Raw genomic sequence first — 22,121 nt, 5'->3', positions numbered from 1 at the left:
CTTCAAATTGTTTGTGTAAATAAATAATGAGGTGGGGAGCGCCTTGCCACAGGGACTGTGATACCAGCCGTGCCACAGCCCGCCTCAGGGTACTGCGTCCTGGCACGATGCTACCTGCACCCTGCGTGGGGAGGTGCCTGATCCTGGGGGGCAGAGCTGGATTGTGTCATGGCCTTTGGGAGCTGCGGCAGCGGAACAGTGGGGCCTGGGAGGGGAGGGGAGAGCTGAACGGCTTAGCCCTGCCAGCATGGGGGTAGTTCAGCACGTGCCCAGAGGCAGTTTGAGGCACGCAGGGAGCGCCTGGTGCGAATGTCAGTGCTGCAGAGTGGGAGACTTTGTTGCCAAAAGGTGAGTCAGCGAATTAATAATTGAAGGGGGTAACCTATGGAGATTTAGTCTTACTAAACCATTCCGGTTGCAGGTGAAACTGGTACAGGAATTAGTCGAGATGAATATATTGCAAATGTTGCTAAGGATATAGAAAACAAAATACCACAAGTATTCGATCTTGACCAGATACGGAAAAGTTTTGGACCAGAGATATCCCCTACGACTGTGGTGCTGTTGCAGGAACTGGAACGTTTTAATAAGCTGATCATTCGAATGGCAAAGTCATTGGCTGAACTGCAGCGTGTAAGTAAGGATGCAGCTACTAGAGGAAATCAGTCAGGTTTACCTGCCCCAGGCTGGCACTCAGACTCTCACCGTCTTTCCAGGCCTTGGCTGGGGAAGTTGGAATGAGCAGTGAACTGGACGATGTGGCTCGGGCTCTCTTTAATGGACAGATTCCTGGAATCTGGCGGCGGCTTGCCCCCGACACACTCAAAACACTTGCAAATTGGATTATTTTCTTTAGAGCGCGGTATGACCAGTACACCAGCTGGGTAAGAGTGTGCTTCCAGAAAGCTTTTTGGTTTGTTAATCTGCATGATATGCTGTGCAAATTGGTGCAGGAGTCACTGATCACACACTGCTTTTGACAAGTTACTTGAACTAATGCCAGTCACTACCTGGAACGATAATTGCACAACTATGGATACAAGACAGACTAGCCACTGGCTAGTCTTTGAGAGCGTTGGCCTCTGGGCTGGGTACCAGCTGTGGTGGGAGAACCAGGTGCTGCAGCTTGTCCTTTGTGATTGCAGGTTAACGAGCATGAGCCAAAGGTGATGTGGCTCTCAGGCCTGCACGTCCCAGAATCTTACCTGACGGCTCTTGTCCAAGCCACCTGCAGGAAGAACAAGTGGCCCCTGGATCACTCCACCCTCTACACAGAGGTAACCACATACAGGACTGCAGAAGACATCACTGAAGGGTCTACTCAAGGTGGGTGTTTTTATGATTATTTGGCAAAAATAATAAAGTAGTGAACTGGTGAGAGAGAGAAATTGCCTGGCATTCTTGTAAATTACCTCCACAGAGAGTACCCTTGTGTTTGCATTTCACACTCCACGTGGTTTCAGGCTGGGAAGTAGCTGGGTTCTGGTTTCTGCTGAGCCTCTGCATGCACAAACGTGATCTTTATTCAGCTCTTCTCACCCACACGCATGGACTTTAACTTGCACCTCTCCCTTGCTCTCCCTCTCTTATATATATTTTTTTTTCTTAATGGCTAGAATATTACCAATCCTAGCAGGTTTATAAAGATCTATTTACACCACAAATAGTATATTGAAATGTATTTAAACAAGTAGTAAATACAAATAGGTATGATTTATTGTGTAAATATATCTTTATGAAATCTCTATGACAAATAGGTATGATTTATTGTGTAAATATATCTTTATGAAATCTCTATGACTAGCAATGCTTTAATTACTAAATATAACAAACTGTGTAAAGGGGACAGCTAAGCAATGCTCTCGAGTACTAGAGCTGATTGGGAACAGAGGAGGAAAAAAAATCTGATTGTTTTTCCTAAATCTAACTTTCAGTTAAAAATAAGAGTCTACCTCAGGGGCTTACCTAGACTGCTCTTTATTTACTAGCATTTCATCAAAATACTTGGTATTTGTACCAGAACACAACTCTATCCCAATCCTTCCCCTTCTGTCCGAATGGTCTAACGAGTGGTCCCACAGGAATTAAAAAGCTCTCTCATAATTTGGCTATTACTTGGGCAAGTAATTCGAGGATGGTACCCACTGTGGGGAAGAAAACTGCAAGCAAATCAGTGTTTATTCCTAATGATGTTTATCATATGTAGTGCAACTGAGACAATTTTAATTTGAAAAAAAAATTAAACACAGTAGGTCACAGCTGTATTATAAAAACAAACCCCACAGATAAGTATACCTGTGTGTAGCTGCAGTTTGAAATGTAGTGAGTTTTGTCACGACTGTAAGTGCCAAGGAATGGCTGTTGCAGGAAGAGTTGTCTTAAAGGGATTTTTTAGTAGCTCAGTTCACACAAGGTGTTGCATCTTCTGCCTGCGCAGGCTGCTTTGTTTCTGGTCTGTTTCTGGAAGGAGCAGACTGGGACATAGAGCACAGCTGCCTCACCAAAAGCAAGCCCGGAGTGTTGGTGGTGGAGTTACCCATTCTGAAGATAATCCCCATCGAAGCACACAGGCTCAAACTCCAGGTACTGCTCCCTCGGGGACCCAATGGCCAATTAGCTAGTGACCTTCCTTCTATTTTCACATCTCAGTCACTGGTAGTCCCTTCCTGCTTAGCACAAGCGGCAGTATTTTATCATTACCACCAGTATATAAAGTACGTAGTTTAACACTTCTCCTTACATTAGCCATCACTGAAGTTTTTCTTTTCTAAGGGTTACACTCAACGGGGTTAATACATTTGTTGCCTCTTTTCCATTCAGGCAGAATGGGACAGGCACCTTGGGACGCTCTTATACTCCCACTACTCTCTTAATTATTTCCTATTACCAGTTAATGACATAAAGGATGTTTACATTTTCTGGCTATCAGATATTTAACACTTTCAACAAAACAAATCTCTGAAGGCAGTCATCTCTCCTAGAGGCCCTTCCTGTTTCCAGTTTCATGTAGTTCTTCAAGCACTGCTCAGTGTCCTTCTTTCCTCCACACTCTTTCAGAATACCCTCCGGACACCAGTGTACACAACCTCCCTGAGAAGGAATGCGATGGGCGTTGGCCTTGTTTTTGAAGCTGATCTTTACACTACAAAGCACATTTCCCATTGGGTCCTTCAAGGTGTTTGTCTCACCTTGAATGCAGACTGACAGTTTGAAGCTGGCAGTTGGTTTTCCCCCACTGAATCCAACCCTTTGGCAGGGGCGAGGGGGGCAGGACTCAGACTAGGCAAAGATTCACACCGCAGGTGGGATAGCGTTCGCTTAGGCATGCCTGACTTTAAATAGTACAATACAATGAAGCCAATACTATTAATAAACACATTTGAAGAGGAAAGTGTTTTTCATAATTTGTACTTCCTTTCAGAAAGACTCCAAGCTGGTGTGTGTATATATATATATATATATATGAAAGAGGTAATAAGTTAGTCTCGCACACACAAAGACTAAGGTTTGCCTGTATAGTTGTAAGAAATGTTTTTAATTGCCCAAAGCATCACTTCTGCTGTGCTTAGAAGCGGTGCCTTCTCTCATCCTTGAACAAGTGGCGGGGTAGATCAGTCGTACAATAGATCGCCATAAAAATATGGCAACAACCACCAAAAAAACCAAACCCACTGCTGTTTAATGCAATACACTGAAAAATAGTAAACCACAGAATAACCAACTTTCTTTAACCAACCATTTTCCAGGAACACAGCTTTTCCCTATCCCTCCCCACCAGTCATGAAACAAATCCTACCATGCAACAGCAAGGCGTAACACTGAGGAGTGTTTCTCGGGCTTCAGAACAGCAAGTGACTGAGTCGTGAGGGTGCACGGGGTAGGGCACAGGAAGCCTTGGGGCTTGTAGATGTTCCGGCCCTTTCTGACTGGGCCCACCCCTGCTGTAAGCCGTCATGCTGCACGGACACGGAGCAGTGCCACAGTTTGGAAGAACAGCTTTTGTCGTCCTGCCAGGGCCTTTGTGGGGGAAGCGGACAGGTAGTGACCCAAGGCTCTAGAGGGAGACGCACACCAGCACACAGCTGCAGGAAAAGCTTAAGAGGGGCAGACTACAGCTGGCACAGGAAAGGAAAGAGGGCAGGCAGGGATCCTTCATCAGCTTTCACAAAGATTACGCGTTCCAAGTTTTTGAAGGCACATCATAAGCTTAGCAGCATTTGGGAGCCATTGTTTCTTGCTGGTCCTACTCAGAGGCTGCAGACAAGAGTGAAGCAGAGGTGAGCTGGAGGTACAGATCAGAATTTAAGAAAAATGGTCAAGTTTGTGCTCCTTTCCCAAAATTACATATTCTCACAGCTCTCAGTATGTCTTTCTTTCCTAGGAAAAAAATAATAATAATAAAAAAAAATCAAGTAGTCTAACAGATGGAGGATCTACCTGCTGCTCACTAGAAAGGAATAGGGGAACCAGGGCAAGTGCAAGGCAAGTCTGTCCCAATCCATCAAGGATGCCGAGTTCTCCTCTGGTATAAACTGGTTACATGAGTTAAATTTAAAACTAAATACGTACATTTTAGAGGGACAGCTCAGACTTCTAAGCTGGTAAAAGCCAGCACTGTCTGATGATGCCCAGTATAAGTCTAAGGTTTTCAGGAAATAAAAATAATCCCTTTACAATAAAAAAAAAGTGCAGGTTAGAGCATAAAGAACCATTTCCATATTGGATAGCCAGTTATGTTTTCTCCCTGGAAAAGGAGCTCTGAGCCAGTATCGAAGGTGCTTCAAGTGCAGTGTACTGACTAGTGTAAAATGTAACGGAGCCATTCAATTCAAGACAAAACTAAAGAACCCAGTGCTCATACTCTTTCTATGAGGATCATTAACCCTTTTGAAGAGTGCTTTATATTCCCCCCCCCCTTTTTTTTACTTAAAGCCACAAACCAAAGTGTTTAGGATTAATCAAGTAATACTTTCTGGGACTCTCAGGATTTTGAGAAACTATGAACACAATTTGCAATCGAGAGCATATGCATGTGAAGGAAAAGATGTCCTCAGTTCATTTTACAGTGTACATACATCTGCATTATTTTCAATGCTACAGTGAGAAAGGCTTTGTCGTGGAGGTTAGTGTTTGTGTATGAAGTGCTTACATACACAGTGAAGACAAAAGAACCACTGCTATGTTAACAGCCAATACATATTGCTGCAGGTTTATAGTTAAGTTCATTTTCACTAATATTGATTAATAACGCAGCCTGCAGCCTGTGCCTTTGTCCACACGTGTAGTTACAATAAATGGAGCAGTGCTCAGAAGCAAGCAGTCAGGTACCCCTGATTTGGCCACAGCATTTAGTAATTATATACCTTGCCATATGAACGCAGTCGTATTAGGTTTCATTAGAGGAGCATAATCTATTAATGATGTATCTGGAAGAAGTTTGGCATGCATGGGGCATCAAAAGAAACTTTACTGCAGGTGCTATTTATCCTACAGCATCACAGTGCATAAACAGCAACAGAGTAGAGCGTTTCAGTGATTTTACTCAAACAGTTCTGTCTGTCCCTGAGTGCTTTCTGACCACTTTGCTTCCATGGACCTGATCCACTGCCAGCGTTTCAACCTCCGGCTGAGGCTGGGATGGTGCAACATGGTGGATGCGATGCGCCACCCCAATGTGTGCCTTGTGAGGCTTCTCTCGGGCCGGGCTGTGCGATTCACCAGATGCACGATCTGAAGCAATAGGTGGAATAACTAACGGCCTCTCCTTAATAAGATGTACCTCTGCTGTTTCCCTGGCCAACAGAAACGGAGTGGGATCAGGCATGGCATCCACAGGCTCTCTTAACAGCAGCTTCCGACTATCCGATCCTATTCTGTATGCCTCTTCAAACTCGGGGTTGAGTGGTGTTGACAGACTCTTCTTCATTCTACGCCGTGGAGTCTCCGGCAGTTTATCTTTGGGAGGGGACGGCTTATAGCTGGACAACACAGGACTGCCAGAAGGGGTCCCCTCTGAAGTCCCACTTGAACTCATCAGCTTCTTCTTAGTAGCGTGCAGTTGAGAAGTTAAATAAGCAATAGTGCTCGCTCTCTGCTCTAGTTCACTTGACAGCATATTAAGCTTATGGCTTTTCATTTTTAACTCTTCCAAATACTTCTTTTCTCTTTCTTTAATAGTGTTTTCCAGCACCATTATCATCGCATTCTTTTGTTCAAGTTCTTTCAATAATTCATTATTTTCAGCCTCTTTGGCTTTCAGCTGAGCTTCAAGATCTTCACACTTTCTTTTGAGTTCATCACTTCTTGAACTACCATTTCCTAGAAGAATAGGAAAAGCAGAAATGTTCCAAGTTAACAATAGCCTCTAAGGAAAACAGTGCTATAGGGTTCCTTTTGCCATCCCAAAGCTGCAAGAGAAATCCCAAAGACTTCAGCTAATACTCTTAAAACTACTTCAACGTCGGAAGCACCACGACAGCTTTTAAGGAAATGATGACGAGCTAGTGCCAGTCACCATGGGTTAATAGTGATGATACTAAGTAGAGCTGCTTTGCATGTTCTGGGGAACAGGGATTACAGAAACCATGCTTGCTGAACTTGCTCAAAATTGGAGCCATTTTGCAAATCCTCTGGTTACTGAGAGGAAGTTCTCCTGCTGCAAATGCCAGACTGGCTGGAAAGAGCGATGGAGCAGCTGTCAGAGTTCACCAGGAAGATATGCCAGGCTTCCGCTTCACCCCTCCATAGGCAGCTGAAGCCTGTGACTCAAAGGCAGAGGTGTGCCTCTTCACCAAGGCTTTGCTGCTGCAGAGGTCTCTGTGGGGATTAGGTGTCCCAGCCTGGCTGCCTTCTCTTCACAAGAGTGTGACACATCACCCTGTATCACTAGGAGCTCTTGCACTGGTGAGGGCACACTTTTGGGAACAGGCAGGCTGACATGTCTCGGCACTGCTGCCCTCATGCTGTAAGACTTGTGGGGCAATTTTGTCACTCTTCCCTTGGTTACTGCAGCTGGACAGCTTCCCAGCTGCTCAGCAGAGACCAGCAGCCTGAATTTCTCCAATAACAAGCACCCTATGTCACAGGTCCATCAACTATAAAGTGTTTGGTATTGTCCCCTCCACACTGGGCAGTGTCTCTGTGTGGCACAGCGCCACCACAGTGGCATCACTGGTCAATCACCTACTCTGAAAACCCTGTGATGAGAAGCATCTGAGCAACATTGCAGTATCAAGAAACAATGCTGAGCACATGCAAAGCTGCTCAGTTGCTTTGCTAAATTTGCCCATGTTCTCTTATCTGCATTCCACATCCTGTCCCACACTGTCCCTCATTCGGGAGGTTACTCCCAGGGAATATTTTATTCCTGTGCTTCACCTGTTGATAACCTAATACAGCTAAAATAACTGGAATCTAGCATATGCCTAAAAATAAGTAAAAGCTTTGTGGTGTAGTTACAGTAGCAGCTAAGTTTTAATAATAGTCTCAGTCTTCTGCCCCTAAAATTCATGTTCCCTGTTCCTATACAGCATGCAGGGAACTGATTGTCTAGTGAGAGAGAGGAGTCAGCAGTTCTACACTATTCCTGGCTCTTTCAAATATTTCCTATGTGACCTTGTTAAGAACTTGTGACATTTACTTCATAAATAACAGTAAGTCTGGAAAGGAGAAAACTACTCTTATACCTTTAGAATTTATAAAGCCAACATCAAGTGCAAAGTATTCTCACCTACTTGTAATGGAGAAAATACAAACATTGAAAAAGGAACGAGGAAGCTTAATGTGAACATTAAAAGACAAATGCGATGTGTTCCTTACCTGACAAGTCTGAACTCTTTACAGTCAGCTCATAGGTTAAATCTGAGGAAAAAAGTTGGTTTTGTTAGAACAACATCATCTACCCAGTACCCCACCTGGTGTGTTTACAATGGCATACTCAATACAAACATAACTAACTCTTCCCCCCACCCAAAGCAATAATAGGAGATCCACTGCAAGTTGTAAAACAACTGGAACTATCAGGTGACACACTGCTTTTTTTTTTTTTAATAAAAGAAAAACCTTTGCTTAATGATCACACAGTTGCACCCCGAGATACGTGCTGATCACCCTAAATATACCCTGGTGGTGGGCCTTGTTTCCAAGGTTTCACTGCTGAAGTAGGAAGCAGTTACTCCATTCCTGTGAAAGAATTAAGCACCAAATCGGCATCCTCTCCCAGCTACCTGTGCAGTGCTGCTGCAGGCGTCGGATCTCAGCGTGCAGCCCTTTCAGTGTGTTGGCATGTTCTCGCTGGAGAAACAACAGATTCTTCTGGGCACTCTGTAGCTGGTTCTCCAGGTTTGAAGTCGCCATCCTGAGGTGCAGTCACCCTGTCAGCAAACAGATGTAGAACAGTAACAGTCACTTATCTTGCACACACAACAATCCTCACTCAAGGTCAGCAGGAACAGCCGAATTCTACTATTAATGAACTGATACGCAATCGAGCAAATGCCACAAAAGGCTTTTCTGTTTCATGACTGTTTCTCCGTTCATAGAAAGCCTAATTATACTCTAGGCCAGAGCAGTGCAGGGAACTCATTTGTTTGGAGTTAACACATTTAAAGGATTAATTTCAGACAGCCTAAGTCACTAATCCTGTTACAAGATAAAAGTGGCGTTCTGAGAAATGGGCTAGTGTGTCCCTCTGTCTTTTTGGGGACTTTCCACGTACCTCCAGGGATACAGGAATTAGCAACATCCCTGGACAAGAACAAGGAATAAAGCACTAAAATGCACCGTCTCAAAAGAGAAATGCAAAGCAGGGCGTCTAACACACAGCTGGGCCCAGCAGCGCCGGCACCCCCGTGGTTGCTACGGGGCGCCTTAGCTGAGGTGTGTGCACTGGGACCCACACGAGAGAAGGCTCTGGCTGCTATTTCCTTTCCTCAGCCGTGCTGGAGCAGGATCCCCTACCCACTGCAGGGCCCATGGCACGGGAGAGTGGTGTCCCGCACAGGCCCCAATGACATGGAACAGACAATTGACAAGGACAATGTTTCATTTAAAGAGAAAACAAACAGATTTTTCTTGCTCAGGTTATGAGTACATGGAAGATGATTACACCAATGGATTTTCCTTGCGGAACAGCCTTATAAACAAGGCCTTGACTCCAGAAGTGCTCAGGCTCCAATAAAGCTAGAACTCGTTAATTGTGCGATGCCGAGAGGCATGCCTAAAGACTCCTGCACTGCCAGTGTTACAGCTGCTCCCAATAATGCAACAATAGTTTTACGTACACCCGCAGGCCGAACCGCCGAGACGCAGCTGTCTGGTAGAGCTGGAGATACAGACTCCCAAATGAATTCCCTGCTACAGAGGTAAAAATAGCTCCTCGCACCAGGCACAGCCAATGCTTTCTGTGGAGAAGCACACGCTGTGCCCTGGGGCTCTCCTGCGACATTTAAAGGAGCACCTGGAGAAGCATCCAGAGAAGCACAAACAGGACTTACCAGGTCCCTAGGGATATCTAGTCACCAAGTCTGTTATGATAAGTTGTAGTTTATTGTTCTGTTTCCTATTGAAATTCTAACTCTAAAATATACTAATGAGAAAAAGCAATGATGACAGCACGCAATCCTCCTGCAGCCTCAAAGCACAAAATCACTCAGGTATACTTTTAGTAGTTCTTGAATTTCACTGTGTGATCATCACCTCTCTCTGCATACACAGACAGTGCCATGCTCCTACAGCCAGGGCGCACGGTGCTGCTCCACCTACAGCGGGTTAATAGAGGCTGCTGGGTCTACATGAGAAGAACTTTCCAGAAATGTATGTCCTTAATAACTCCACATTACTACACTTCAATTTTCCTTAGCAAAAAAGCTGTCGTGCTTGGGAAGCTTTCTGAAAGCTTTGGGATGCCAGCTGCAGCTCAGGATTCTAGAGAGCCGGGCTCGCGGGGACACCCGAGTGACAGGCAGCAGCACACACTGGATGGGAATTACACAAGCCCCGGTGGGCGAAATGGTTTCTGTGGGACAGAGCAGCACAGGGACCTCTGTCACAGCCCCTGGGGTACCACCAGGAGCGACGAGAAAGGTTTGTGTAGTGCCTCTGCGCGCTCCCAGTGGACAGCTGAGGATGTGGCCTGTCGGGGCTGGCGGCCACAGCAGCCCTCTCCTGACGCCATGGAGGCGGGAGACTGATAAAGCGGTTACGACGATGGGTTAAACGCTGCTGATGCAGGAGGAGCATTAGCTTTGTCATTACTGTAGTAAAGGCTAAATTCAGTTATCTGTGTAGTTTTGTAAAAACAATTACAGTATTTAGGTTACAAAGATAAGTAGAGAATCAGGACTCCCGTTTCCCTGACGACCATCTGTGATGGCATTACAACCGCGGTCTGTAATTACGGGACCACATGCTGTGCATAAGACAGACCTTAATTCTGTCCCATGGCTGCCTCAGAGGCTCCTTAAAACATAGGTTCGTAGTTTCCACTGGGCTCTTTTTGGTATGTAGTTTTATGACAAAAATTTGATTCTACAAGTTCAAAATTGGTAGAACACACACTCAGAGAAAGTAACACGCTTTTGTCATTCCAAAACATAACACAGCCCTGTGTTTAATTTTACACTTTTTACTCCCATAAAAAACACCAGACTGGGTGCTCTTGCACCTTAGTAAAACATTGGGGGGAGGGGGAGAGGAGGGGGACAAATAAATACACACACAGAGAGTCTTCTGATTTCATCTGTGACCTTAACTGACAATCAACTGACTTATCCCTGCAGAAGCACGTATTTGATTGTAAAAAGAAGTAAAGTGAGGGTGTAAAAGACTTTCAAGGAATCCCCTTCTGTGCAAGGGGCAAAACAGCTTTTGGTTACTTTATAACAGAGATCAAAGATTAAATTCAGTGCTCAAGAAGAACGAGGGTAACGGTGCCAACTTGTGCTTTGTTGAGTGGAACAGATCATTTTGCAATCACCATCAACAGCAAACAAGCAAAAATTACGGACCAAAAATATTCTGAAAAGAGGTTTCTGGGTTGGCTAAATAAGAAATAGACTGAGTTGTGCACCCAGGCTCTTGCTCTATGACTTCTGAAGAGTGGCTCATGAGAGCCGTGAGTGCTTTCCACAGCCCCGCAGCAGAGGCACCGCAACACTCATACCTCCCGCAGTGGTACCCCCTCACTGCCCACAGCGTAAGAGGACTATTTGAACACGGACTACACAGTCCACAGCAATCACTGTGGGGCACCATCACTTCTAAGGATTGATGATATTTTAGCTGTGTTACATTTTCAAAGTGACATCATCTTGTTTTCAAAGCTGACTTCAGACAGAAGCTTTAGTGAATCATCCAATTTCTTAAGTGATGATTATACACTTACCGGCTGAATATGACAGAATAAAGCCTGCCGAGTCCATGCCCTCACCACAGCTGGAGCACAGACTGCATGGTACACCAAGGCTCAGAAGGGATTTTTAATCTTAAAGAAATATATTTTCCAAAAGAAACTCTAAGCACTGACAGTGCTAGGGGAAAGAATAGCCTACACATAATATCCCGAATCCTAAACTATCACAGTGGTTACTAACAGTGGCTTTACGCCTGTAACTATGATCTAAACAGAAAAAGACTTCAGAAACAAACTGCATCCATAACTCAGTCCTTGCAAATAAATGTGGTTTTTAAGAACTAGTTTCTAGATGTTAGAAAAGGCAAAACAAGGCTGTCACTATTAATCCCCTCAATTGTTTTCTTTCATCTTGATCTCTTGCATCTTAAAGATCACACTAGGGTTACCTACTTGGAAGAAAAAACCCCAACGATCAGAGGCAGGCTAGTCTCATAGGTGTAGGAAGAAAATAAAAGTTACCAGCACCAGAGCATCATCTCCCCTGCAGCACCTGTAAATGTGTCAGTGAGAACAATTAAATCAATCCACTATGAATCTTAGCTGCGGCCCCTCTCCTCTGAGGATGAAGGATCGGAGGCCGACTTTCCCACAAGCCTTCTGCAACCTTCCTGTGCTTTTCTCCCTCCCTGCAGCCTGGGTGCTGCCCATCCTCTCTCCTTGCCTTCAGGGGAAAGGGAAGGCCACCACGGTAAAGTCAGAGCTTCCACAGAATTTCTGGGCAGCAGCTTCAGTTCAAGCCTCACTCTACCCTGCCCAGTCATGTCCTTTCAGAGAGCACACACAAACACTGTGCAAGCCATGCACATGTGTTCTGGGAAACTGCCAAAACCATCTACCATACAAACAAGGAAAGGGGAAGGTGTCTCACACAGACAGTGACTAGACAAAGATGTTTTTGCTACGAAATCAGCTTAGAATTGCACAAATTAGTATCAACAACAAAATATTCTCCAAGCCGTTATTCACTTTGTACCTATTTTACACCACATCTTAAAGCACAAAATTAGACCAAACATTATTCAAGTCTGAGATCTGGATGAAATGGATTTCAACTGAACATGCATTATCTGTCAAGCAAGCTCATTAGCACAATATTAAAAATATTTTTGATTGCTTTTGCAGCCAAACTTATAAGGACATTTCTATTGCACAAATGAGGGAAGAAAAAAAAAAAAAAATCACATCTGCAGTCTGAATACTCTCAGATACCCACCAATCACCTGCATTTCACCCAGTTCTACGTTCAGCATTATTTCTCCCTGTAGAAACTTTTTTAGCCAGTGCCTAACTAAAAAGCTGGCCAAACTACTCAAGCAGAAGCCAACTAAAGAGAAAATATTTATATTTCTAGAATAATATCAAATTGGTTTATGCCCCTAGAGCTAGTACAACTGAATTTGACACAAAAAGATTGGAAGTATAGAAAGGATATATAGTAAGTCAGGCCAACAACATGGCGAATTAATTTGTTGTTGGGCAAGTTTATCAAACAGATAATTTCTGAAGATCAGAAACACGGGGTTAAAAGGAGGGGAAAACCCTTTCAGCATGACATCGTAGAATTGCTCTGGCAATTGTTCTGCTTTTGGGTCAGACAAGAGAAGTATCTTCAGACACTTGAACAAAGATTACCTTCAAGAGCCTGGAGACACCACCCGTATTTTGTGAAGGGACAGGACGTGGGAGAGAAGTACATGTCCTGGCTGTGACCATCCTGGATGCTCACATCCACGATGCTCCTGCTGGACAGGGCAAGAGGGGACATTACATGCTTCAACAGAGACTCAGTGCTGTATGTTGTCCAAATTGTTATAATTGGGTGTGATTATGCCCTTAAAAAGTTCATCCAAATAATTTATTTCAATTTAAAGCATACTGGCTGAAAACAGTGTTTTCTGGGGTTGGTTTTTTTTTTTGTGTTTTTTTTTTTTTTTGGTCAGGTTTTATTTATTTATTTATTTTAAGATGTGGCAGTGGGAAAATATGCTCATTTATGACTGGGAAGTAATTTCCATACAACTAGTTTTCTAAGTCAGTTAGTTTTGAATAATTATTACATACTTATTAAATACTTTAATAATTGTATTATTAAAACATTGAAGGCTTTTATTGCCATTTTCCCCCTTGCAGTCAGTTTGCATATTTTGTATATTTCATAACATCTTACAACTGATCAACTTCCTCATTTATGTAGGTTGTGTAAAGATCCCAGGACACCATGCAAAAAATATAAACTAATTTTTAAAGCCAGAAACATTGACAACTGTCACAAAGTTAAACCACACATTGAAACTTGAAAAAGCTATTATAAATTAACAGCAACCCTTTAATTCTGCCAATTCCCTATGCAGATGCTTTGACTTAGTTCCAGGGAGCTTGGTTAGTAGTATTTACAGCTACTCCAAGTTTCCTAACAATTCTTAACCTGCCATTTCATGGTGTGTAGCACTTGGCCACAAATCACATCAAACAACTGCTCTCATGGGCAACTGAGGTCTTACAGAAAAGATGTTCTTGGGAGGGGGCAGTCTAAAGAAAAAAAATAAATTAAAAGAAATCTATTCAGGTACATCTCCCATTGGGGTTTCAAAGACGAAATCCTATAAAGCAGTTCTGGGATTGCAGTAAACTGATTTCATCTCCTGCTCTCTGAAACAAGACAAGAACGTGCAGCCAAGAATAAGGCTACAATCAAAAAGCACAGGCAAAATAGCAAAATGCAGAGGTCAGCTGAGCCCTTAATAGCCCAGATGAGCAATCTTCACTCTCTCGCCATGGAAATCGGTGGGACAGCTCTCAAAGCAACCAAACTCTGGCTGGATTTCATCAGATAAATTAAGCCAATGCTGGGAAGAAAGCTGTAACTGCATACACCACAGAACAGTTTTGTCACTATGGTTTTTCCCCCTTCCTCTTGTCTCCAAAGCAACTTAAAGAAAAACAAAGTTTCTTATGTTCTTTAACAAAAGGAGCTGTGCAATGCATATGTCATTTGATAAGGATGATAAAACATTAAAAGGGGCCTTGCAGTGTTCAACGCTGCAATGGTAACACACCTCCTCTTCCGCAGTAAGACTTGCACTAAACACCACCAGTGTTGCACCCGTCAGTCACACAAGCTGTATCGGGATGGTATGCTGCATCCCACCCTCAAACACGCAAAATTTCTCATCTCTCAATATCGCCAACATCACAGAATGTTTCTAGAGAACAGCTAGAAATGTAGGTCTGGAGACAGCTCAAAGATTGAGCCTTAACTCCTCCAAACAATGGATTCTCAATTTCTCTTGAATATAGCTTAGGAGGAACAAATGGAATGAATTAAACAGCATTCCTTTGGGAACATTAAGTGCAATATTTTAATCCTTGCTGCACCTACCTAAGCCCCATCTGCCAGTAAAGTGGAGAAGGTAACTTAAATTAACATTCTTGTAACCTCAGATTAAAAAGGAACTGCTCCATCTCTTTTTCAAGTGCGTGTTCCCTTAAAAAGGGAACAAAAATAAATATATCTTAAATTGAAAATGAAAAATATTAAACAAGAGCTTCCAAAATGCAACTTTGTCACATGCTAACCATAAACAATTTCTAACATTTGAACCGCCAAATCTTGCCTTGCAGATGATATGCAGGCTCCAGGCCTTTTCTGATCTTACGTGTTTGGATAGAGTTCAGAATATCTCAAGGAATGAGCAATGTGTATTAGATGCCTTTGCACAAAATCCGAGCGTCTCTACACCCCACTGCAAGACAAGAGGAGGAAGATGCTAATCTATGACTTTAGACACAGTCCAAAGAAAGATACTGGAACAAAGCCCAAACAACCCCAGTTATTTAACATTTTCATTCCTGTTTGGTATCCACTAAACAAAACAGAATAACCTCCTTTTACATGGATGGGGTGACCATCACCTGAGAAGCTGCTTTAGCTCCCTGGCAACGCAAATTCAAGTCTTTGAAACATGTATGGACAGGCAGGCCTTGTCCTCTCAGCTGGTATCTAGCCAGTGCCCCCTCAAAATGTGACAAAAGCTGCCAAAATGCTTTTTGTATGCTAGAAAAAATACAATTTCAAGAACTAATTAAGGACACGGGAATCTTCTTGTAAGAACCCTCAAAGTTTTAGCCACTCCCCATTTTAAAGACTATCACCGAACTGACCAAACATTTCTAAATAACATAGCTCTAATGATAAAATGCCCGGCTGTCAGATGCTTAGCTGTTCTTTGCTTAGATCAGCTCTCCATCTCCAGAGACATATGCCATCCCAAAAGTGTTTGTTCAGCTTATTTCAAAGGACATAATAAAGGAAACCCTGCTGTCTCCACAGCCAACTCCAGCGCTTTGCTGTCTTTCTGTTTGGACATTTGCTTTAAGCTTCCTCCCCCACCCCCCGATAACATTCTACTTCTACTAATGTAGATCCGGCAACAACACATTTTAATAGCAGCCTATTACGCAGTTTCAGATTTATGGTCGCCCCTCATTCATCTGTGCATTAGACTAAACCACTTTAACTAGTTCAATATTTCTTGAAGTAATTTTTTATTTTTTCAGACTCTGCGCTAGGCCTACACAGCCACCTTCTGAATGTCTGCCTTCTGTGTTAAACCATAACAATACTTTAACCAATAACTTCTTTTCATGTTCTTTTAGTTTGTGTGTTTTAAGCCAAGTAGAATTAGTAGTTCTTTCCTGGAGACAACTGAGGGGAAAAAGGAAATGTGCCATTCTCCTCCCAGAGGAAGGATATGATTTTGCTCTCTCAGCTCCTTTTCTATTTCTAATGATTTTCAATGTTGTTTTACTGAGTTGTTTCTCTGTCTGGCTTCCCCTTAATTTTCCGATCAGAGATTCTGCAGACTCTTACAGTTAATCTCTGAATGTCCCTGAGGAAGCACAGGTTTTAGTATTTTAGTAAGAAAATATTTTTTTTTTGTTACTCCAACAGCAATTGGTATAGCAGCAGGAAGAAAAATAGAGTGGACGCACTCCTGGTAGCAATGATTTAATTCGGCTAGATGCTCTAAATGAACAAGCTGGTACTTGGCACAGAAATCGCTGACTGCTTATGTGCCCGACTGTCTGCCTGAAGTCATGAGGACTGACAGGAATAATTCAAGTTGAGCTTTCTCCATCCTTGAGACCACACAACCCCAGAGTTGTCACAATGGAAGACGACTAAAAGTAATCAGATGTTAAGATCACTACCGTGACAAGAGACTATTAGAGAATCACATCAAATGGCCCTGCAGTGATATTTTATACAGATACAATACTTCTCACCAATACCAGGGTACCCAATGCTACGGCTGTACAGCTGACAAGAAGAAATAGCTTACTCTGGCAGAAAACACTGAAAATGACCTAATTTGAGTATAAGTCACTTTAGGGAAACAAAGGAGGTACCATCTAAATAACACCGATTACTTCAAAAGAACCCCTTTAACAATGATTTAATTTTAATTTTTTAAAGTGACAATAAAAGCCCTCATTGTAATTCAGAGGAACAGGTTGGTTTTTCTTCTGCTTTCTAGCATATGCTCCTGATCAATGGTCTTCCTATTTTATTCACCCTTCATTCTGAGGATAAAATTGTTATTTTAATATAACCTCCATCAAAGCAACAGAACACAGAATGCACCCAATTACTAGACAGTTGTTATATTGCAAAGACACATGTTAGTCTTTCTAGTAAAGACCATTTCTTTTGTCAGAAGAGGAATGACAAGAAAATTAATATTTGATTCCCCCAGACTAACACAATATCAATGTTACACATAAAAACGAGCTTGATTCTGTTTCTTTCAAAGACATTAAGAAAGTTCTCCAGCTTCAGTTAAAGCTGAATCAAGACTTAAGCTAGTAAGATACGCTGTGGGAGGTTTTTGTACAAGAATATGTTAAGTATAACTCCAAATACATGCTTAGAAATAATACTATACTCTGGAAAAGTCAAGGTTTTTGTTTGTTTGGTGGTTTTTTTTTGTTTGTTTTTTTTTTGTTTTTTTTTTTTTTTTTACAGATATCAAATATTCACTTATGAACATTTCATGTCCTCTTTTAATTTTAGTCTCTATGATCAGTAACATGTGAATTGCACAAGAACTCAAAGAAAATGCATGTGTCATTTTAAAAAATTTGCCAGTTCTGAAGGCTTGCTATAACACAAACCAAAAAAACTACTAGGCTGGTTTCACATAAGCAACTTGGGTTTTTGTCCCATAACAGGAAAATAACCTGCCACCACACAGACATGCAACCGTTTAGCTATCCAGCCTAGCCGTGACTTTGTCTCGCCCATTCCACTTGCACATACTGAGCAAACATTTACTGCTGCATTTCTGGAACACTCCAAAATCACCTTCCTGGTCATTCAGTGAACCAGGTCAGGGAAGTGGCCCAGCTGAAAACAAACCTGTTTTTTCCACTAGCTATTTTTCAGGTGACAGGTTCACCATGCAGCACTGCAGACACCTGTGCAGCTGATGGGGAAGGTTGGAGGGGGGGGGAGAGGAATAAAAAAACCACGGTGGGGTGGTGGTACAGCAAGAACTGCTTCCTGCAGCAGCACCAGCTCTGGGCACTCACCTGAGCTTGAGGTCCTCCTGCACAAACTGCAGAAATGATGATTTTTAGAGTTTCCCTGGAATATTTGTGAAGCACATCACAAAGCACTGAAGCCTTACAGAGAGCTAAATAAATCTGTCCTCCTAGGAGAGATCCATTTACGGAGAACAGCTATTGAAACAGCAACTCTACAGAGTAGCACAACTATTTTTCAGGCAAGTTTAACAGGCTGAGGAGTAGGCTTTTCTCTAATGCATTCTGTGATGCCGTTTCATAAGCCATTGATTTTATTATTTTTGATCGTAGTTGCTGTTCTAACATGCAAAAATTGGTCTCCACTTTGCTAAAGTAAAGGTTTTGAGAGCTGCTGATAAAGGATATCTAGTGGTGGTGATGACCTATGACTACATCCTCTATTAAGTAAGATTTTTTTTTTTTAATGTAAATAGGATGTCAGGACAAAGAATTTCAAACAGAGCTGCTTTATACTCTTACTTACATAACCCAGGTATCTCAAATTGAGACAATAAAACAGCTTAAATCAAGCTTTCATAAGGAATGGAAAGCAAACAAGCACGTATACTTTTATTACAAAGGAAACCTGCTGCTAATGACATCATTCACACGATTTTTTCCACACAGATGGACACTTCCTAAGCTTGACACCTCCACTCCACAGAGATGCGATACGCTGCACCTTTTGTGCCCTCCCTCTGGGCACTGACTCAGATTACAGGGAGCTACTGTTCCTGGCGTATTTTCAGCCTTTCTAGAGGCAGCTATTATTCTGTTTAGGGAAAAGCCATGAAATTTTATAGTTTTCAATCAAGCGATGTTTTTAAATAACATTGATCTTAAAACCTGTCCCTCACCCAAATAGTTAAGACCTGTAAGTAGCAGCGTATTTTAACATTTTAAGTAGAAACCAAAGGTTTTCTAGGAGTGAAGTGAGAGTAAACAAGCTCCTCAATAACAGGAAAGAAACAGTGATCCAAAGAAAAGGTGGTTTGGTTTTTTTTTTCAAGGATTATTTAAAACGAAGAAACAAACAAACAGCTTGCAGAAGTTCTGATATACTCCAAGGACATTGTTTTCATCAATATTTTGTCACACCTATAGTAGTAAATAAATGTATTGCTCCCATTTATAGTCCCATGCTCTTTAACATACCCAGGAGAAACGAGCTGGTTGATAACCGTAAAATATTATTAGAGAAAATTATTCACTGATCGCATGGAGATACCAACACCCATTGTCACTCCGCTGGACATCCTTGTTTAGAGGAAGACGATTTTTATATCACTTACAAACGAGCACAGAGACTAATCAGGCACACATTCATTGACGATACTACAGCCAGATACATAAAGGATGCCGCGTCTCTTCAAGCAAGTGAAGGAATGGGAGGTGAGGTACAGCAGGTAGCAACCGGGGGGCTAACATTCAAACTTGGCTCTACTAAATGCTCTATTCATATCTTCATTTGCTTTTTCAGACTTCGTATTAGCTTAGTGCACAAGAAAGGAGGGGAGAGTTTGTTTGAGCACGCTGCAGATGCAAAGGAAACCAGAGCTCCAGCGATAAGATTTCTGCCTGAACAAAGGGCACCCTCCCTGCTTCAACTCCACCCTGGCGCTGGGCAGCGGCACTCAGCACCATTGTTCCCAGGGTCAGGACAAGCTCTGCCAGAGACTGTTCGGACAATACTCGTTATGGTTACACGCTATCAGCTTATTGCAGCATATTCGTATCAGCAACAACAGTGTGGAAGCTGCAATAAGGCACACAGACACATCTATGCTTTTCAACGTTTCACCGCTATTCACAATGTTTTATTGTGTGCTGCAGCAGACATGGAAAAGGCAGTAAAAAGCCAAACCAGTGGCCTTTCACACAACTCTCTCTTTTCAACTGTAAAATCCTTAAATTTTTCCTTTCTTCATCAGTGGCTTTGCTTTTTAAACCAGCAGTAGGAAAAGCTATGCACTTGTCTAGTCAGAACACATTTAACTATTTCCCCTAAAGCATCAACATTAAGTTATCTAACACACTGATTTCTCAGTAAATCACTGCTCACCAAAACCCACCAATGTTACTGACACACATATATATTACAGATACACAAATATATACAGAAAGTGTCACTTGTCAGCAAAAAAAAATCTTAAGCATTATAAACGGTTTCAGAAAGATGAAGGTGTCTGTTCTCTGTACAAAGTAAACTACTACATTTTTTTAATCTTTACTATGAAAAATAAGGCTAAACATAAACTTAAGTAAAAAGATTAATTACATAATAGTATTCTGTTTACACAAGTATTACAATACACTGTGAAGCCTGAGGATATAAAAGTAATCCTTCAGTCTTGCTACTTTAAAACACAGTTTTTTAAGACATAGAAAAGTAATGAGACACCTAGAAATGAGTCAGACACAGTATCAAAAGTAAACTTGCAAACTAGTTTATTACAACTGTATTCCCTCTGCTATACCACTTATAATATTCAAGAAATATTTTACTTCACATTAGTGTCCACATTATGGAATAATAGCACTGGGGAGTTTTTCTTCTGCCTACTGCTGTTACAGGATTGACTAATGTAGTAGATCTGGAGGAACAAATACATTGTCCTTAATACCTACAACCTCTTGAATTAGGACACACAGAGGAACAGCGATTTTTATAACTCCGATGACAAAATGCATTTAAAAAATAATCATTTAAGAGCCCTGAAAGTACGCAATTATATCTGAAATCTGGAGTAAAGGAAACAACCTTGAGGAATGCAGTAAGATTGCTATTTAAAGTTTGCAGCAACTACTGGACTGAAAACTACATAGTGTTTGGACTGGTTATTGGACTCCATCTTTTCTAAGGGGATGGGGGAGGAAACTTTACAGATATACTAAGCATAAGTATGGAAATAGGATGAAAACAAGTAGTAATATGTCGGTCTAGCCAATATTATTTTTTTCTACTTAAGCAGCTGATACTTTCCTCTGTTATGACCTCTTAATCTTTGTTGTTTCACTAAAAATGACTGCTGGAACATCAGTACAACAAAAAGCTTGAAAAATTTATAATATTACAAGTCTTCCATTATCTGTTTATAAAGCACTTGCTGTAAATATTCAAATCAAAAAGCATTGTGCAGTTTAAGCGTATAAATGTCTGTATTTAATCTACCCTCTCCCAGAGGTTATCATAATAAAGCACTACAGAATTACATTCACTAATGAGCAAGTTATATGGAAAAGAGGCACTGTATTTACAGTCACATCCATTTGTTGTTTTGCCTTTTTTTTTTTTAATTAAGGAGCACAATTTCTATTGCAAAAGCATCAATAAAGCTTTTTGAGATTAAGCATCTTACCATCTAGCCAAAGCCAACAAGTACCCTGGATGCTTCTTATGCACCTGCAATGCAGATCAAAATGCACAATTCCACCCTCAGGGATGCCTCAGCTTCCGTGTTTTTTATTTACCTTCACTGTCTCCAGTTTACACAATTTAACAAGGCAAACTCAAACGCATACCGCTGTTGTGCAGAGTGGGAAGGGCCCCTCCTTCCTCCCTGCTGTCCCACCCCATGTCCTGCGTAGGGAAACAGCATCTATGCGGCTGGAAGAATCTCCATGTCTGAGGACGCCCTGCACTTCTTTGCTGCCATATCCACAAGCGACAGGCGTTCTCCTCAGGAGGAAAAATCTCCCCATCTCAAATAAAGATTACTCCCTACCTACTCCAAAACATACACCATCCATCCATCCACCCATCCATCCCTTTGCAGGCCCCACACTACCCATGAAACCGACACTGTTGTCACTTTCTAAAGTGAAAACGTACCATACAAAAGGAGTCTGTGAAGGATGAAAGAGGACGCGATGTAAAACCTGCCCCAGCGGGTGTGGGTGGGAGCCAACAGCCTCACTGAGGCGTATCGGAACCGTGCGAGCGGGCGGACGGCTCTCCCCTGAGCTGGGATACATTCGCAACCAGCAATGAAAGAAACGTCCTTGCCCCTGAGCCAGCAGAACCGGGAAGATAAGGGGTAAAACGAGCTGCACGATAAAACCTTTTCTCGTCGGCTGCTCTAGGGACCAGAAAAAAAGGGCCTTTTATGCTCTAAACAGAGAA

The 22,121-nt window shown here is 42.2% G+C and overlaps 2 protein-coding genes across 4 annotated transcripts in view; one reads left to right on the top strand and one right to left on the bottom strand.

Moving 5' to 3' along the window:
* Positions 1-3,372, top strand: part of DNAH10 (dynein axonemal heavy chain 10) — a gene marked incomplete at its 5' end in the record, with an annotated part of 58,681 nt that extends 55,309 nt beyond the window's left edge. The window contains 5 exons of the mRNA XM_082491922.1: positions 422-633; positions 717-884; positions 1,146-1,326; positions 2,438-2,583; positions 3,058-3,372. Coding sequence (XP_082348048.1) covers positions 422-633; positions 717-884; positions 1,146-1,326; positions 2,438-2,583; positions 3,058-3,204 — 854 coding nt within the window. The 3' untranslated portion in view covers positions 3,205-3,372. The remainder of the gene's footprint in view (positions 1-421; positions 634-716; positions 885-1,145; positions 1,327-2,437; positions 2,584-3,057) is intronic.
* Positions 3,373-5,263: 1,891 nt separating this feature from the next.
* Positions 5,264-21,616, bottom strand: CCDC92 (coiled-coil domain containing 92). Of its 3 annotated transcripts, none has more exons than XM_082491726.1 (4): positions 21,521-21,616; positions 8,226-8,372; positions 7,819-7,860; positions 5,264-6,318 (listed from the first exon to the last, which is right to left on the bottom strand). In XM_082491726.1, exons 2-4 carry the CDS (start codon positions 8,353-8,355, stop codon positions 5,543-5,545), a joined length of 948 nt encoding a protein of 315 aa, XP_082347852.1. In that variant the 5' UTR covers positions 8,356-8,372; positions 21,521-21,616; the 3' UTR covers positions 5,264-5,542. The 3 variants fall into 3 exon arrangements, with proteins under 3 accessions (XP_082347852.1, XP_082347853.1, XP_082347851.1); XM_082491727.1 differs by lacking the exon at positions 21,521-21,616 and adding an exon at positions 21,470-21,508; XM_082491725.1 differs by lacking the exon at positions 21,521-21,616 and adding an exon at positions 21,358-21,429.
* Positions 21,617-22,121: the final 505 nt, after the last annotated feature.

Source organism: Vanellus vanellus (genome assembly GCF_965231255.1).
Source record: "Vanellus vanellus genome assembly, chromosome: 16".
In the NCBI taxonomy this organism is placed as follows: Eukaryota; Metazoa; Chordata; class Aves; order Charadriiformes; family Charadriidae; genus Vanellus; species Vanellus vanellus.
Note: the sequence above shows the minus strand (reverse complement) of the source record. Positions and strands in the feature narration are given on the sequence as shown.